This window comes from Sapajus apella, unplaced genomic scaffold, assembly GCF_009761245.1.
Source record: "Sapajus apella isolate SASKATOON/1434 unplaced genomic scaffold, GSC_monkey_1.0 scaffold15, whole genome shotgun sequence".
NCBI classification, from domain to species: domain Eukaryota; kingdom Metazoa; phylum Chordata; class Mammalia; order Primates; family Cebidae; genus Sapajus; species Sapajus apella.
The window spans coordinates 21167639-21185903 of NW_022436955.1; the positions used below are offsets into that span (position 1 = coordinate 21167639).

The following is an 18265-nucleotide window of genomic DNA, read 5'->3' on the forward strand; positions in this document are numbered from 1 at the left end:
TGTGGAAGGAGAGGAAATAATCCTCTTTTTCTTTTTCTTTTTAAGGAATAGAAGATCAGGGCATTTAAAGCAGAGAGGCACAGGAAGAATGTGGGGAGAGAAGAGGCAGCACTTAGATCATTCATTGTGTCACATTTGTTGACTGTGTCTTTCCTGCCTCATGCTCTGAAATTGAGCTTTTCGAATACAAGGACCGTGTCTTACTGAAATTAAATCCATCCCAGCACTTCACACAATACAGAAAAAAAAAATTAATGTACCCAATTTATAGATGAGGGTGTTGAGGCTCAGGAAGGTTGAAGGAGTTGCCCAAGCTCTCAAGGCTGGCAATGGCATTGCAAGTATAATAGAATATAGACCTAGTCCTACACTGCCTCTCTGTCCTTAAACTGCCCTCGGAAAACCACCTCCTTCACCATCATTTTATTTCAGAAAAACCAGGTTTTTCTATGAGCTCTTTTTTTTTTTTTTTAAAGAGCCTGATAAAACAAAATACCAGTTACTACTCTGTGTATGTGCGTGCGTGTTGGAGAGCGCACACACACACGTTGGTCTACTGGGGATCAGAACACGAATCCTTTCTGGTACAGGATTCTCGTCTGGAACCTCCTTAATGGCCCGAAATGGTGTGTGTGGTGAGAATTCGCCATCGTAAGGAAGCTCCTGGTGACACCCAGGAAAGAGCATCCCGGCTGACCCTGCAGGTCCGGGGAAAAAGACCCCGGACTGTGCTCTACAGGGCAGTGAGCCGAGTCTCTAGTTCTCTGCTTTCCAAACCTCTCCGCCCTTCTGCCCAGAACTGGCTGTTTGAGAAACCACCCGATTTCCCGGCTATCCCGCCCAGCCCCGCAGATGGGAGGGAGAGAGGGCAACCTTGTCGCGGGAAGGCATCCGCCAGGCCCAGGCATTCATCTCTGTCCATTTCAAGGCACCCGAGTCTGTGCCGTATATAACCAAGTACTGGAGCCACGGGTGGTGGGATGACAAGGTGGCCTCTCTAGGCTCATTTTAGTCAGAGATCTTCGGTAAATCTGGGTTTGGGGCCATAATCCTGAGTCTAATTCGGAACTATTTCAGGAACTGGAGTTGAGGCTTCATTTGGGCAGGAAAGAGGGCTGGGGCGGGGTGGAGCGCTTAGGGACACGGCTCTTGTGAGGATTACGGCGGAGGCTGTGGACCGCGGCGGCGCTCGCAGAGGCTGCAGCCATTGCACAGTCGAGCATCCCACATTCAACAGGAGGAACCCGCGGAACAGGAGCCCCAATCCCCCAGCGCCGCAGCCACCGCAGCCCGTGCGCCCCGCGCCCTCAAGCGCCATGGCCAAGGAAGGCGTGGAGAAGGCAGAGGAGACCGAACAAATGATCGAGAAGGAGGCAGGCAAGGAGCCGGCGGAGGGCGGCGGCGGCGACGGCTCGCACCGCCTCGGGGACGCCCAGGAGATGCGCGCGGTGGTGCTGGCCGGCTTCGGGGGGCTCAACAAGCTGCGGCTCTCCAGGAAGGCCATGCCCGAGCCTCAGGACGGCGAGCTCAAGATCCGCGTCAAAGCCTGGTCCAGTATCCGCGCCTTTCTCGCTTTCTCTCTTTTTGCGCGCTGGGCGCTGGGGAGGGGGTGGGAGAGCCGTGGATGCTGCCCCGGTAGAGCGGCCGCGCGTACCCGCTCCGCGCCCTCACCCGGGTCTCAGAGCCTCCCCCTGCCAAAGCTGGGGAGGATGCAGAGGGGTGGCCTCCCCAAGCCAGATCTAGGGGTGACGGGAAGAGAATATGAGCTCCTGGGCGCGGGGAGAATGCTGGCGCCCAGCACCTTGGGTCTGGAAGACTGCGCTGCGGGAGTGCTCAGTCTCAGAGGACAACTCAGCTTCTGCATAGGGGGGTTGATAGTTAACACAATTAAAAATACATGTATTAAGAACCGCGCACCCACTCTGTGCCAGCCGCCGTTTGTAGTTTAACACGTGCGATCTTATTAATACTTCCTGGGACCTAATAAGTCAGGTGCCATCATGATCCCCTTACAGGTAAGAAAGCCGCCTGTCAGAGAGAATGAGTGATTTGCCTAAGATCACTCAGCTGCCACTAAGTGGCTTGGCCGGGAATTTGATACCCGATCTTTTTTTCACCTCTGTGCTGTTGTCCCGACGGGCCTGAGACAGGGTGTAGGGCTGGGTCTCGTGTCCTGCACTCTTTCTTCCCCGTAGCCTGGCGGGGAAAGGAACTAGAAAGCAAGAGGGTTCGTACGGTGCATCCAGGCTTGGTGAAGGGGGAGGCCAGGGCTGCAGCACAACCCTCTCCATCCCCCTATGCATTCTCTGTTTTTCCGAGAGGGGTAAAAACCATGATCAGTCTCCCCGGAATTCCTGTTCCCGTCTCAGAAGGAGCTCAGCTCTTTAAGCTGCCCTCTACTCTCCATTCGCCCTGGGGCAACTTCTCTAGGCCCTCACGCTCAGCCGAGATTCCCCGTTCCCCGGGAGAGTTTAAGCGTCTCTGTGTGCGGGCACTGTAAGATCATTTCTCTGAAGTTCTGGAAAGGGCTTAACCGGCAGAGGCAGACTGGACCCAACACTAGGTTTGCATGTTAAACTTGTAAGGGGAACTTGCTGTTATCACGGTAAGACGAGCCTATTCCTTGAGTCCCTCCTCGCCATCCCAATACACACTGCTCTCCAAAGCAGCAACTCCTAGGTTACATCAGAAACCCAAGATTTAGACCTGATCTAGGGGCAAGAGAAATGCAAAGGAGAGTCCCTCCCCTTCACTACCTTGACAGCACACGCAGGTTTTATTTGCCAGATCAAAAGGCAGCTAGTGGGGGAGGCAGGCGCCGATCCCTGCCTTGCTGCTCACGTATGCAGCTGGTCAGGTTTGACTCTGAACACCACTCGTGGGCCTCTGTGGGGAATTCAGGGTAAGGGAAGAGGCTTTTGCAAACCGGAGGATCCTATGCAATGAACTCTTATTGAACCAAGTTGTTTGATCCCAGAAGGAGAGCTTATACTGCCCTTTCACAGTTAAATCTCCAAAACCTAACCCATTCCCCTACCCTACAATGCTTAGCACGCTGTTTGGCGCACTCATATCCTAAATAAGTTATCGCCGAATGCATGGATGGAGGAAAGAGCCTGGAGGGGGATTGTTGGGTAATTATTTTTCTTCACTTGCTGGTGAAAGAGCTTTTGCTTAGTAAAATTAAAATCATGTATTTAGAATTCTCCTTCCTTAACTGCTTCATAAAAAATATTATCTATATACACACACTTATACATATATATGTATATACATATATACAATTATACATACAGTTACTTATGTATGTGTATGTAATTTATGACTCTTCATCCAAATTGAGGATTGGCATCTAGGATTCTATGTTAAACTATATATTTAGAGAGTGAAAATGATAAAACTATTTTTTAAAAGAAAGAGCATCATCTGCAGTACACATGGGTCTGTGTTTTCCAGTCTTATGCTAATGGCATAATTGCTGATAGGAACTGAAGCATTTTGAAATAATAAATGTCAAGATGAAGGCCAAGAGATTGATTTTCAAAGCGAGATGCACAAGCCTGTTCTTCAGTGGAGCTGAACACACACACACACACACACACACACACACACACACACACACACACAGAGGAATCACTGCACTTCCCCCACCCCAGTTGTTCAGAAAGCCAACCAGGCTGCGGGTACATTTGCAATACAGTGTTGCAAATAGCCCAGATTGATTTTCTTTTCACCAAGCTGGAAGCAGAGTTAATGGTTTTACAAGGAAGGATTGGAATAGGCTTGTAAAGATGGCCCACTGGTCAGCTCCTTCTCCCCTGGGCTGGGATTGGCTGGTCAGACATGCCCATTGATTATAAGTTTTAGCCTTGGGAACCAGGATGACTCATTCTGTATTTTTATGAATCAGCTGATGGCTTCCTGGATGAAGGTCTCCCTTTTATCTGCTCTCTATTTTTAATAGAAACCTTTTCGTCATAATAGGATATGCTTTTTGCTTAGAATAAAGCATAGTCCATTTGAACCAGTATTAGTTAAACCTGGAATGACGGTCCCAGCTGGCTATAAATTTTATGAAAATGGAAGAGATGAGGCACAAAGAAATATTTGTTTTATATCATTTACCCTCTTTCATTCATGGGCCAATGACATGGGTATTTTTCCTATAGAACAGAAGAGCAAATTGAGGCTTGGAAACATTGAGTCATTTGCCAAAAACATCACAGAACAGTAGAGTTAGGTTTTGAATCCTCTTCTCCTTAAATCTTTGCTGTTTTCCTTTTATTCCGTTTTGTCTCATTTGGTGGAAAAGCCATAAGAAATGCGATTCTTTCTTTAGCATGTGGTTTCACTTTCTTTCCTTTCTCCACCAAAGATGATTCCTTTGCTCTTTTTATGTCTGGCTTAAGAGAATACTCTCTGGCTATCCCTAACGTAGTATGGCTTTCTCCGGAAAGTGGAGACGTTTTGGTCAAATGCAGCTCAAAAAGAACTGTTGCTGGGGCTAAGGTTGGAGGGATAGCAGAGTCTTCTGTGTAAATTTTTTCTGGAATGTCAGTTTTGATGGAAGATCGATTTCACCAATTATTCATTGAAGACTTTATGCCACAAGAGGCTTGAGTGATCAGGTGGAAAAAGCATGTGGCCTGTGAAGAAACATGGACTTGGATATAAGCTTAAGCCTCCCCTCTTCCTGTCCATGTAACATTGGGGGACGTGTCTCAATGTCTCCAAACTTCCCATACATTATCTGAAAGTGGGGATACTAAGATGAACCTCATGGTGTTGTTGAGAGAGTCAGATGCAATAAAGAGACTGGCCTGATGTCAGCATTTGGTAAGTAGTATTCTTTGTGACTATCGTTGTTGCCATATCTAGACCAATGTGGTACATGCTGCTTGGTGACCTGACAACTTGGAGGCCATCATTTTAATCATGTATAGGCAATATCATGTCACATCTGCTTAGTGATTAAGAGCATTTCCTAGATACGAGTCCCAGCGGCCGGGCGCAGTGGCTCACGCCTGTAATCCCAGCACTTTGGGAGGCCGAGGCGGGTGGATCACGAGGTCAAGGGATCGAGACCATCCTGGTCAACATGGTGAAACCCCGTCTCTACTAAAAATACAAAAAATTAGCTGGGCATGGTGGCGCGTGCCTGTAATCCCAGCTACTCAGGAGGCTGAGGCAGGAGAATTGCCTGAACCCAGGAGGCGGAGGTTGCGGTGAGCCGAGATCGCGCCATTGCACTCCAGCCTGGGTAACAAGAGCGAAACTCCGACTCAAAAAAAAAGAAAGATATGAGTCCCAGCTCTGCAACTTGCTAACTGGACGTCTTAGGTCTCAGGTGGCTTATTGAAAGCATGCTTTTAGGATTATGGGAGCAAGGGAAGCAGGCTAGAGCAGAGGAAGGAGCTAAGGAAGGATGTGGTCTTAGCTGGATCTCACTGCAGTCAGTTCCACCTTAAAGCAACGAACAGAGGGAAGCTTGTGTGTCATTGGCTGTGGGCTGCTTTCTAAGTGGGGACATGGTGCCTCTTAAGCAGAGTTGGCTTCCATTTGACTGAGCAAAATTCCCTAGGAAGGGGACGGCTCTGAGCCTTGAGCAGCCAAGACTTCCGGCAGTTTGGAGATGGGCACACTACCCACAGACGGGAACTGGGTGAGGTACAAACAATGCCTTCTGGTTGGCCTTGGCCATGTTGTTGTTAAGAACATGTTAACAAACTTCTGTTTCCTGGACTATAAAATGGAGATAACAATAGCATCCCCCTTCACAGTATTGTAATGAAGTTTAAATGACAGGCCATATACAAACCTTTATAAGGATGCCTGGTGCATAGCAAGTAGTCAAAAAATGATAACCGTTATTATCTAAACTTTTACTTATGGTTACCGTAGATACTTTATAATAGTTTATTATTCAAACTGGAACTCTTATATTTTGAGACAGGGTCTTGCTCTGTCACCCATGCTGAAGCGCAGTGGTGTGATCACGATTCACTACACCTTGATCTCCCTGGCCCAAGTGATCCTCCACTGTCTTGGCTTCCTGTGTAGGTGGGACCACAAGCATGTGCCACCATGCCCAGCGAATTTTCTTTAATGCGTTTTTTGTAGAGACAGAGTCTCACTATGTTGATCAGGCTGGTTTCAAACAAACTGGACCTCATCTGAAAGCAAACGGGGCACTATTTAGAATTACTCCTAGATAGGCGAAGCTACAATCATAAACTGGGACTGTCTTAAGGTGTGTGGTTTGCCCCTAACAGATACGAGTCAGAACTGTGCCATGCTGACATCAGTCTTGTCACAGTCGAGTGTCTCTTGGACAGGGGCTGCTAGGATTTTAGTCTGGCAGAGGGTCTCCAGGTTGGGCTGCAGGAATGTATTTAAGTGGCCATTAACAAACCTTCTCTGGTTTGTGGCTCAAATTGGCTTGCAGTAGAAGGGCACTAATGGATTAGGGACATTTATTTTCCCAGAGTGATTTACAGCAAGAGGCTACATGAAACTGCTGGAAAGCAATTGGATGAAAAACAGTTCCAGCCAGTCATGGTTCCATTGGCTGATCTAAGAATGGGCTGAGGGCAGGCCACACCGGAAGAAAGCTACCAGATTGGTGGGACTCTAATACGTATGTCATGAGGGTACAGTAAATGGGAGATAGGGAAGAAACTAACCGTATTGGCAAGTTATTATGAGCCAGGAAATGAGCTGGTTGTAATACACTCTTTGTTTCATTTCATCCTAATGGCAACTCAACAAAATCGGTATTGCCATCTCCAATTAAAGATGAGAAAACTGACATTCACAGTCCCATCAGGATCACAAACCACTAAGTGGAAGAGCCATGTGACAACGCAAGTGTGCCTTCTTCCTGGGCTCTTTACATTTTGGAGAGTCAGAGAGACACAGTGACAAAGACATAAAAGTGAAAGAGACAGAGAGAGACACACACAAATCATGAGAGACCAAGAGACATGGAGAGGCAGACAGACACAGAGACAGGAATACAGAAAAAGAGCCAGGAATGTATTTGACTGATTTGAAGTACAACGGGTAAGACTCAAAATTGCACAGTACCATCCTGCCTCCCACCCCAAAACAGCCACTGTGTCTCTGTACCACATCCATTTTGTCTACACTCATGGGATACAGTATGTGGGATGCTTTGGGGGATCCATCTAAATGGAGTGACCCAGAACACCCATGCTGATTAAAGACAATCGCCACTCCTTGAATCCACTCAAGAGACTGGCGTTTCTTCCTCTGCCTCCTTTACCTTGATCGGGCCATTGCTACATTGGCAAATTGAGTATAAGTTATCCCAAAACAGCAGAGCATTAAACTGTCACTAGTAAGGTTGATGCAATGAAAGATGGCCAATGTGATATTCCCTGTGTTTATTCAGATAAACAAGCAGAGTCCATGAGGTTAAGTGACACAGATGTTTGTAAAACTGAGACATTCCTCAGAGGGTTTCTAATAGCCAAGCCAGGAGCCACTCTGACATGGAGATTGGAACAATGTGTTCTGAATCACTCTGTATGGGATGGAAGCGTCTGGATTTGACAGGAAAGGATGACTCCATGCTGAGTCACATTTAAGCCTCATTTGATGATGAGAACATGGACGTGCTAGCTCTGGGGTCATTTTTATTTAATGAAATTTGCATTCTCCTATCAACTGAGTCCTTGTGGATGAGGACTGGGGATAGTGACACCATCCACTCTTTATCCAATAATGAAATTGGACTTCTTGCTTTCCTGGTGATTTGAAGAGGAAAGGAAACCTAGAATCACTGATTCTTCTATCTCATAAGAACAAAGAAATATGCTCTGACCCCTTCACTTGAACCCACTGTTCATACTTAACCATCTTGCCCCCTGAGAATATTTTGATCTCACTGTCACTACAGAAGCCTTAGTTTTTTCTCTTTTTTGTGTCCCTTCTCCCTCAGTCTGTATCTTCACATATTTCTGTCTTCCAGTTTTTCCATTCTGCTGCTAAAATGTAATAATAATACCCACCAAAGAATAACCCCACTAACAGAAGCAACAATTGGTAGAATTTACAATGGAGGGAAAAAAAGATTCAGGAGTTAAGATTTGTTATAATACTCAAGCCTGTAATCCCAGCACTTTGGGAGGCCGAGGCAGGTGGATCACGAGGTCAAGAGATCGAGACCATCCTGGTCAACATGGTGAAACCCTGTCTCTACTAAAAATACAAAACATTAGCTGGGCATGGTGGCACGTGCCTGTAATCCCAGCTACTCAGGAGGCTGAGGCAGGAGAATTGCCTGAACCCAGGAGGCGGAGGTTGCGGTGAGCCGAGATCGCGCCATTGCACTCCAGCCTGGGTAACAAGAGCGAAACTCCGTCTCAAAAAAAAAAAAAAAGATTTGTTATAATAATACTTTACATGAAATAGGATTCATCCAAGTAGAAATAATTTCAGAAAATAAAAGTGAAGTAAATGGCAAATAGCTTAACAGCTTATTAACAGCTTAACAATAGCCTAAATATGCCATTTAGAATATTTTAATTTGCTAAAAATCAACACTGTTGTCATAATTCTGATGACTTGTTTGCAGTAGGTATTTCTTCGGGATTAAAACTTTTGGGCGGTTGAAAGTATGGAATTAAAAATAAGCTGGGATCAAAAGGAAGAGCCTGAAGGAAAAGCAGGAATGAAGGTGGATGGGTCCATTCAGAAAAGGTTCATTCGTTCCACCTAGTTGATCAACTAGCATTGGTAGGGAATCCATGCAGATGAGTACGAAGCCGCTTGTCCTTTGAAAAGTGCTGGGCTTTGGTTTCAGGCAGACAGACATGGGTTACACGGCCTCCCAAAGTTTTGTGATCAATGTGTTTAGCCACCAGTCCCGGCGGCTCTCTTTTTTTTTTTTATTTTTTATTGTTTGAGACAGAGTCTCACTCTGTTGCCCAAGCAGGAGTGCAGTGGCACAATTTCAGCTCACCACAACCTCCTCCTACCAAGTTCAAGTGATTCTCCTGCCTCAGCCCCCCCAGGTAGCTGGGATTACAGGCACCTGCCACCATTCTCAGCTAATTTTTATATTTTTAGTAGAGACTGGGTTTCACCATGTTGGCCAGCCGGTCTCGAACTCCTGATGTCAGGTGATCTGCCTGCCTCGGCCTCCCAAAGTGCTGGGATTACAGGCATAAGCCACGCCACCTGGCAATTTTTTTTCCTTTTTTTTTTTTTTGAGACAGAGTTTCATTGTTGTTGCCCAGGCTGGAGTGCAATGGTGCAATCTTGCCTCACTGCATCCTCCACCTCTCAGGTTCAAGTGAATCTCCTGGCTCAGCCTCCTGAGTAGCTGGGATTACAGGCATGCACCACCACACCTGGCTAATTTTTGTATTTTTAGCAGAGACAGGGTTTCACCATTGAACTCCGGACCTCAGGTAATCCGCTTGCCTTGGCCTCCCAAAGTGCTTGGATTACAAGTATGAGCCACTGTGCCCTGCAATTTTTTTTTAAGGGATGCTCGCTTTCAAAGCCATCCAATTTTCAGGGTTAGGAATAGATTTTGACTTACCTATTGCTGTCCTCCCACCAGCCCCCTGCATCCCCAACCATGGGTTGCTGCAGGGATTTCTTTGCTAGCTGGGTGTGTGTAGACAATCCAGCCTCTGGAGCTTGGTTCACTCTCATTCAAAGAGTCAAATCCCACACCGTGGGCACATCACTGACACTCAACACTGACAGCAGAGCTCACCCAGGCATGAAGAAATAGTGCCCCAATGACACCCAAGTTCCTGGGACTTCCTTTTCCTAAGAGCACCTTTTGGACATCTTGGCATTTGTCACAGAAGAAAAAGTGTAATAAACGAAGAGACTCTTCACAGGAAAGGGTGGTGAGCATGTAATCTCAAATTAGTTTGATTCCTCTGTGTGTGATCTCATACAGAAAATCGGTTGGAGCCATGGTATGAAAATGAGTGAATTTTATGTTGGAAGGCCCAGAAGAACATAATCGATGTTCCAGTGAAAGAAGCTGTTTCATCTTTGAACGTGATATTTTCTTGATGAGAGCATGCAGTCAGTGTCTGTCCTCAATCTCCTGTCAATGACCCCTGACGCCTCATCCCCAGCTTTTTCCTGGAGCCAGGAACATACTAAACAGTCCTTCACCAAACAAAACCCAAAGCCAAAGCATTGGGTCCTCTCACCCCCGATTTCTCTAATTAACTATGGTCCCCAGAGCCTAATCCAGGATAATTATCTTCTGAGCAAGGGATGACAGTGATTCATTTCTTAACCTGGCACCGGCCACACACTCAAACCAGATGAAAGGTAGTATGCTTCTTGGTTATAAAATAGTGAATGTGTGAAGTAAAGCAAGCCTGGATTCAAATCCTGGCTCTGATCATTTTAGCAACCTGTATAACCTTGGAAAAATGATTTAGTCTTTTCAAATCTCAGTTTGCTCATCTGTAATATGGGTACAATAATATCATGTATGGGGTAAATTTTTTTGTGTGGGTATAGAGAAAGATAATGCACCTAAAGTGCCTAGCAAGGATGTTGACACATTTCATATTTGTTCAATGAATGAATAAAAGAAGTGTGTGTCAAATAGATGTGTTTGATAGGTATTCATGGTGTGGAGGAGGTACAAAGAAATAGGACGTTAAAAGGTCCCTCCGTGCTTCATAAAGTTTTTTGAATGGAGTCCCTCATTCAGACTCCACCTGTCTCTTCCAAAGAGTACAAACCCTGATATCAAAAGTAGCTCAAGCAGGATGTGCCACTGTGTCATGACATATCCAAGAAGATCAAGATTAATTCCTGAAGGAACAAGAGAGGAAATGAAACCAAACTGCACTGTGCTCCTACTGTGTGCTGGAAACTGGACCAGGCTCAGAGATCTTTAGAAGGAAGGCCGCTGTCTTCCTCCCTGACTTCTCTCTTTATTTCAGCCCTGCTGGCCATCTGATAAGTTTGTCTCTGGGATTCTAGGCTTTCTCCTCTCCTTCCCCTTCCATCTTTTATCCTCTCTCCCCTCATGAGTCAGTTTCATGTGCTCCTGAGGCTGGAAAAGGTGGTGGCCTTTAGCTCCAGCTGCCTTGTACAAATTTAGCAACACCCAGTGCAAAGAGAACTTATTTTCTCCCAGTTTTCCTGTATTAAGGAAGGAATTTGGTCCTTTGCAAATCACATATCAGCTCCTAGAGATCTCCCTCTCTTCCTCTCCATGTATTGCACCCCAAAATACATGGGATTGTAATGTATACCTGGGGACTCTAAGGCCTACCAACCTGCATGTTAAAATCATAAAACAAACTGTATTTCTACGACTATGTCCCTACCTTTTGTGAATGTCAGGCCCCCCAAACGGCACCCTTCAATACCCACAGATAGTTTCAGGGGTGGCCTAGGAGGTGTTGCAGAGGTCCTCAGAAACACAGTCCTCCTGGTTCCCCAAATGATCCTAAACCTTTCCTATCGCCTTGTTCTTTTCCTGCTGCCATACACTAAAGCTACCCAGAATATGTCCCCATTTTCTCCCTGTTCCAGATAGAAATTCAGGCTCCCTGCTTGGGTTGCGGCTCATTTTCCCCTAATGAAGGTTACAAAGCAGCACATGCTACCTTGTATATTTAATGCTTCCACTGTTTGGAATTAATAGGAAAGATACATTAATTATATTTCACTATTATCTTAATAGCCTTATTTTGGTTTTGATTTTTTGAGGCAGAGTCTATGTTGCCCAGGGTGGAGTACAGTGGTGTGATCTCAGTTCACTGCAACTGCCGCCTCCCAGGTTAAAGTGATTCTCCTGCCTCAGCCTCCCTAGCAGCTGGGATTACAGGCATGCACCACCACGCCTGGCTAATTTTTATATTTTAGTAGAGATGGCGTTTTACCATGTTGGCCAGGCTGGTCTTGAACTCCTGACCTCAAGTGATCTGCCTGCTTTGGCCTCCCAAATTGCTGGGATTACATGTGTGAACCATTGCGCCCGGCCCCATAATAGCCTTTACTGAGTACTTTCCATGTACCACAAGCTCTATGCTAAGTGTTTTATGGTGAGCTCGGTGATACCAAGCACTTTACAGATGAAAAAACAGGATCAAGGAGGTGAAGGAACTTGCTAACTATCACACAAATAAGCTACAGAAAGCTTGGCTTCAAACCAGTTTGTCACTCTCCAGGGCCCACACTTTTAACGCTTCTTGACCCTGCTTTTCCCTGCTCTGTTCTGGACAGGAGCCCTTGGAACTGAAAGGGAGCCTGAGTGGTAGGAAATAACTACGTTCAGAATCCAGCTCTCCACTGTTAGACCCCAGCCAGCTTCATCCAGGGCTGTATTCTCCAACTCACTCTTCACTTAGGATGAGGTTTGTTGTTCTCAGAAGACATAGCTGTCCGTCATGCAAATAAACACATTGCAGGACAGCCCCCCTGCCCCCGATCGTCTGAGCTATATGATTCAAGGGAGCTCTGGTGAGACTTTTTTTTTTTTTTGAGACAAGAGTCTCACTCTGTCACCCAGGCTGTAGTGCAGTGACACTATCTTGGCTCACTGCAATCTCCGCCTCCTGGGTTCAAGCAATTCTCCTGCCTCAGCCTCCTGAGTAGCTGGGACTACAGGTGTGCGCCACCACGCTCAGCTAATTTTTTTGTATTTTTACTAGAGTTGATGTTTCACTGTATTGGCCAGGATGGTCTCGATCTCCTGACCACATGATCTGCCCACCTCAGTCTCCCAAAGTGCTGGGATTACAGGCATGAGCCACCGCGCCTGGCCTCTAGTGAAACTTTCAAACTGCAATCTCCATAGCTCCTGCCCCTCCTCCCAACACAGACACACTTGTATCTTTGACCAGACTATCCATCAAAGTACCCACTTTCATAAAAACAAAAGGCATCCTTCATCTAGGATCAGAAAGAAATGCGTTTCATTTATCTATGCTATGCCTAGTTCAATCAGCTAATGGGGGGCTATTAAACCTCCCATCCCTATGATTGGTCTGAATGATTTTCTAATTGGTTTCCCTTTATCCTCTCAGTTAAACTCACTAAAATGGTTCCAACTGGGGACCTCATAAGGTTTCACAGCCAGGACCTGGGATGCATAATGCAGCCATCGATGCGCCCACGTCCCTGAAACAGTCCTTTCAGATTTGAAGGCTTTCTCTTACCTGGGAGGAGAGACAGACAGTCCATGTCTCTGGGACTACTACTTCATAAGAAATGAGCAGCAAAGGCGGTTTTCACCCTGACACCACTTTGAGCCTCAGCCTCTCTGTCTTCAGCCAGCAGCACACCTGGGAGACTCCACATCTTCCTTTTGCATTTTTAGCCGTTTTCTTTCCTTTTCCTAGTCTTTTTCCCTTTTGTATCCTTCAGATGGCTGGGCCCGTTTGCTCTTGAATGGAGACCCAGCTTCCAAAACGATTGAAAAGCACTGTCAAAGGCTTGAGTCCTTTAGAAAACACTAAAGTTGATCCGTATCATGGCGCGGACAAAAACCTCCTCAAACATTTTCTTTTCCTGTGTATATCCCGCAGGTGCTGCTGCTCTCTCCTGCTCTCTTCAAACTCTTCCAGACTTTCAACCCTTGCTTTTACCATCTCTTGGCCATCTTTGTTCACCTTTCATATCTAGTCTTTTATCTGCCAGGAGTAAATCCTGGCTTTTTTTTTTTTTTTTTGAAGCGCATCCATCAGGCAGGTCTTTGATCTTCTCAGTTTCCTTCTCACCATGACAGCAGTGGACACAGCAGGGCTGCCAGCCAAGCACGGCTAAGAGGTGATTTCTTTAGCGAGAAAGAAGACAGCTCAAATCATTCCTAGGTATTTTCCTGCTTACACTTTCAGTGAAGAAATTTTTTGTCCCTTTAAGGTGCCCTGTGCTAAGCACTGAACATTGAAAGGTGGATTTTAAGACAAGACCTGTGCCCCAAAGTTGCTCACAGTCTCCAGGGAAGATAATAGGGTAGGATGCTGCTACTGCCTCCTTCTTATGCTCCATTAGACTAGAATATGGCTTAACTAAAATTAAAAGTTCAGTTCCTTAGTCACACTAGTTGCGTCTCAAGTGTTCAATGCCACATGTGGCCAAGTGGCTACCACATTGGACAGCAGGGACAGAACATTTCCATCATGGCAGAGTGTTCTGTTGGACATGGCTGTTCAAGTCTTCACCTTTTTTTTCCTGTTGAAACAATCATTTTACTAAACATTCTTTTTTATCGAGAGCAATGTCTTAGGAAATGACTGTCATGTTGTAGCAAAAATGGACTGTTTCTCCATGGGGACCCTGTACTTCTTTGGCTCCGAGGAGAAATCAAGCCATGATCACTCTATCTTCTCCCCTCCATGGAGAGGTGAGACGGGGCTGGAGAGGCCGAGAGTACAGGAGCAAGGGGCACGCCCATTCGGCGATACTTTCTGGGAGAAGAACCTGATCCCAGTCATGTGAGTTAAGAACTACCCTCTCTAAGCTAGCTGTGACTCTTGTATAGCCTCCTCGTGTGGAACTGTCATGCTGTGTCGCCGTTCATTTGTTGATCTCTGAGTCCCGGAAAGCAGGATGTCATTGTCACTGTTGTGACATTAGTGCCTAGCCAATCCCCAAAACACAGAGGGGTCTGCTGAATTTAGACTGGGTGACATTAAATGTTCTATGCAACCAGTCACTGCTGAGCACCTGTTTGGAGTCAATGCCCTGGTCGACATCAATCATGGAGAATAAAGATGTTAACCTTTTTGGGAACCTTAGGAATAAATACCTCCTGCTGTGTCCCAAGGAGGGGCTGAGAGTAAATAACTCCGGGTCTCAAAGTCAAAAGAGTTAGTCTCAGCATCAAGGAATGCTTGTTTCGGACCCTTTCAGACCCTGCTTTTCTGTCTCTGCTGAAAACTGGCTCGAGACATTTAGATTCTCAGTATGTCTCCTTGGCCGTTTTGTTCTCTGTTGGAAATACTACTGAGGTGTGTTAAATACTAATTTGTACATATGACCTGAAAGTATTTCTTTTCTCAGACACCGTAGAAACAAATAACTCGTACAACTGTATCCCAAGCCATCTTACCCTTACCATCACTGCCAAGTCACTTCCTCCCTCACCTCTCTATTTTAGCCATGCTGGCCATCGTGATGAGCTTGCCCCTGGGATTCTAGGCTTACCCCTCTCCTTTCCCTTCCATCTTGTATCCTCTCTCTCCTCATGGGTTAGCTTCCTGTGCTTTTGCTACAATGAGCTTCCTTCCTGAGGCTGGAAAAGGTGGTGGTCTTTAGCCCCAGCTGCTGTGTACAAATGTATCAACTCCCAGTGCAAAGAGAACTTTTTTCTCCCAGTTTTCTCCCAGCATAGGTGATGGAGAAAGGGATCTCGGCGGGGCAACACCAGCACTACTCATGTAAAGTGGTAAGTGATGAATAAAAACAAATGGGTCGGAAAACTCTTATGTGTCTCCCAAGGCTGCAGTGGCTTGTTTACCTTAAAACAGTGGTCAGAGAGGGTGGGCAGGGTTATGTGGAACTGGTCACCAAGGGGACCGGTGTCAAGAGCCACAGCCAGCTATTTGGGTGGGGAGCCTAAGCATCCCACTGTACCCTTTCCAGCCTCTGATTGAACACAGGTGGATTCTTCAGGTGAAACCTAAGACCGATCCAAGACAGTTCTGGCTATTCTCAAATAAGATTTGCATAAACGGTGTCCTTGCTTTGGCCACCGCGAGCTTTCTCTTCCCCAGCAAATTTGCGTCAATCTGTTCTCACAGTCTTGAGAAAACAAAACGGGTGCTTGAGCAAATCAAAAAAGAAAAAAGAAGATTTGTGCCCTAGATTTTCTAAGATCGATGCCTATTTTCCTAGGCATTTTCAAGTTTTCAATTGAGATTAAAAACAAAAACAAAAAAAGCTTCAGTTCTGGGGCAATGAGAAGATGAATCAAACATCTGCTTCTTTGACCTCGCGTGGGTTGGGTGTTAAGTGCTTTGATGAACATATCATCAGCAAGACGAGAGGAGAATAACCAAATGGAATAACCAAAGGGCGCACCTTCCCTTGCTGCTTTTGCTTGGCACAAAGCCTCACAGGAGGTCTGCTTGGCTCTGCCCAGAACTGGCAGCCATGAATGTGGGGCTCGTTAAGGTTCCCAGGCAGAGGGCTGGTGAAAGCTTCCTGTTGGGAATTCAATGGTGTTTTCCCTGATGCCTGCCTCTCCACCAGCATTGTGACTTCCGACTTCCCACAGACACCTAGAAAGCCGTGAGTGCGATTGTTCATAGATTTTCCCCAAGCAGTTTACCAATGCAGCATGTATTTTGGTAGTTTATCTATTTGGTAGTTTATCTACTTGTTCCTTTTCCTGTTTTCTTTTTCCTTAGTCTGTGCCTTTTTTTTTTAAATAGCGTCTTGGGGCCGGGCGCGGTGGCTCAAGCCTGTAATCCCAGCACTGTGGGAGGCCGAGGTGGGTGGATCACGAGGTCAAGAGATCGAGATCATCCTGGTCAACATGGTGAAACCCCGTCTCTACTAAAAATACAAAAAATTAGCTGGGCATGGTGGCGCGTGCCTGTAATCCCAGCTACTCAGGAGGCTGAGGCAGGAGAATTGCCTGAACCCAAGAGGCGGAGGTTGCGGTGAGCCGAGATCACGCCATTGCACTCCAGCCTGGGTTACAAGGGCGAAACTCCGTCTCAAAAAAAATAAAAATAAAAATAAATAAATAAATAAATAAATAGCGTCTTGCTCTGTCACCCAGGCTGGATTTCACTGGCCCCATCTCAGCTCACTGCAACCTCCACCTCCCAGGTTCTAGCAATTCTCCTGCCTCAGCCTCCTGAGTAGTTGGGATTACAGGCACGTGCCACCATGCCCGGCCAATTTTTGTATTTTCAGTAGAGACGGGATTTCACCATGTTGGTCAGGCTGGTCTCAAACTTCTGATCTCAGGTAATCCGCCGGCCTCAGCCTCCCAAAGTGCTGGGGTTACAGGCGTGAACCACTGCGCATGGCCTCTGACCACCCCCCCGCTTTTTTTAATGTCTTGATCTTTTTATTTTTCTAATCTTCAGTTTCTTTTTTTCTATAGAAACAACTGTTTTTACTAAACATTACTTTCATCAGCAGAAATATCTTAGGAAACAGCTGTCATGTCATAACAAAAATGGACTGTTTCTCCGTGGGGACGCTGGTCCTTGGTGGCTCCAGGGAGAAATCAAGCCTTGGCCACTCTGCTGTCTTCTCCCCTCCATGGAAAGGCAGGATGGGGCCAGAGAGGCTGAGAGACTGAGAGCAAGAGGCACATCCATTCCCTTAGCAGGTTTTTTTCCCTTTCCTCTCATTCTTTCAGGTTTTTATTTAAAGATCTCATTCTTTTTCCTGCCTTTGCACCATTCATTATAAGAAACACTGATCTTTCCTCCTCAGGGACCACTGAGCAAAGTAGTCTCATAAAAATTCACCATCAGCAACAGCTGCTCTGTGATCACAAGGGAATAAACCCTGAAAGGAGAGATGACACCACTCTCCTTGTAGCGGATGCGTTCGTGTGCACCGCCCCAAAGCACCCTTTTAGAATCTCAGCGCTCACTGCCCCAGCTACCAGGAGTGATGGCAGCTGACAGCTCACAGCTGGTTTCTCCTGAGGAATTGTTCTCAGCCAAAGGAAGTCTCCTTGCCCAAGTCTGCACTCCCTCCCTGGGGGCAGCCCTTGTTCCCGACCAGTTGATGCGGGCGTACAAACGCCCAGTCCCCTTTGCCTTGATTCAGAATTACTCAAGGAACCATACTATGTCTGGAACTTTCTAAGGATGAACTGAGACCTCTTCACTAGTATGTTAGAGTTCAACTTCTCCCTCTCCGCCATCCAGCTGCCCTCCTTCCCATCCAGTTGTCCTCCAGAACTCTCCCTCTCAGACCTCTTGGTGCAAATCTCAGTCTCGGAGTCTGTTTTCCCAGGAGACTGACCTATAGCATTTTCTTTGTGTTATAGTGATGACAGTCATGCAGATAGCAGCTCATATTTATTGAGCATTTACTGTACGAGGTACTCAGTTTTACACACAATGTCACATGCAATCCACACAACATCCCATAAGGTGGGTATGTTACTTATCCCATTGTTGAGATGAAAAAACCAAGGGCGAAGGTCAAGCAACCCTCTTGAGGAGGAGCCAGACAGCTAAAGCTAAAGATTTAAACTTAGCTTTGGTGATTGCAGAGGAGTACTAGGAATAAATCTTTGGGGAGAATTTTCTGGATGTTGATGTTT

General features: G+C 46.2%; 1 protein-coding gene across 1 annotated transcript in view; it reads left to right on the forward strand.

The window, feature by feature from the left end:
* Positions 1–1176: 1176 nt before the first annotated feature.
* Positions 1177–18265, forward strand: part of VAT1L (vesicle amine transport 1 like) — a 175877-nt gene continuing 158788 nt past the window's right edge. The window contains exon 1 of the mRNA XM_032284518.1: positions 1177–1549. Coding sequence (XP_032140409.1) covers positions 1317–1549 — 233 coding nt within the window. The 5' untranslated portion in view covers positions 1177–1316. The remainder of the gene's footprint in view (positions 1550–18265) is intronic.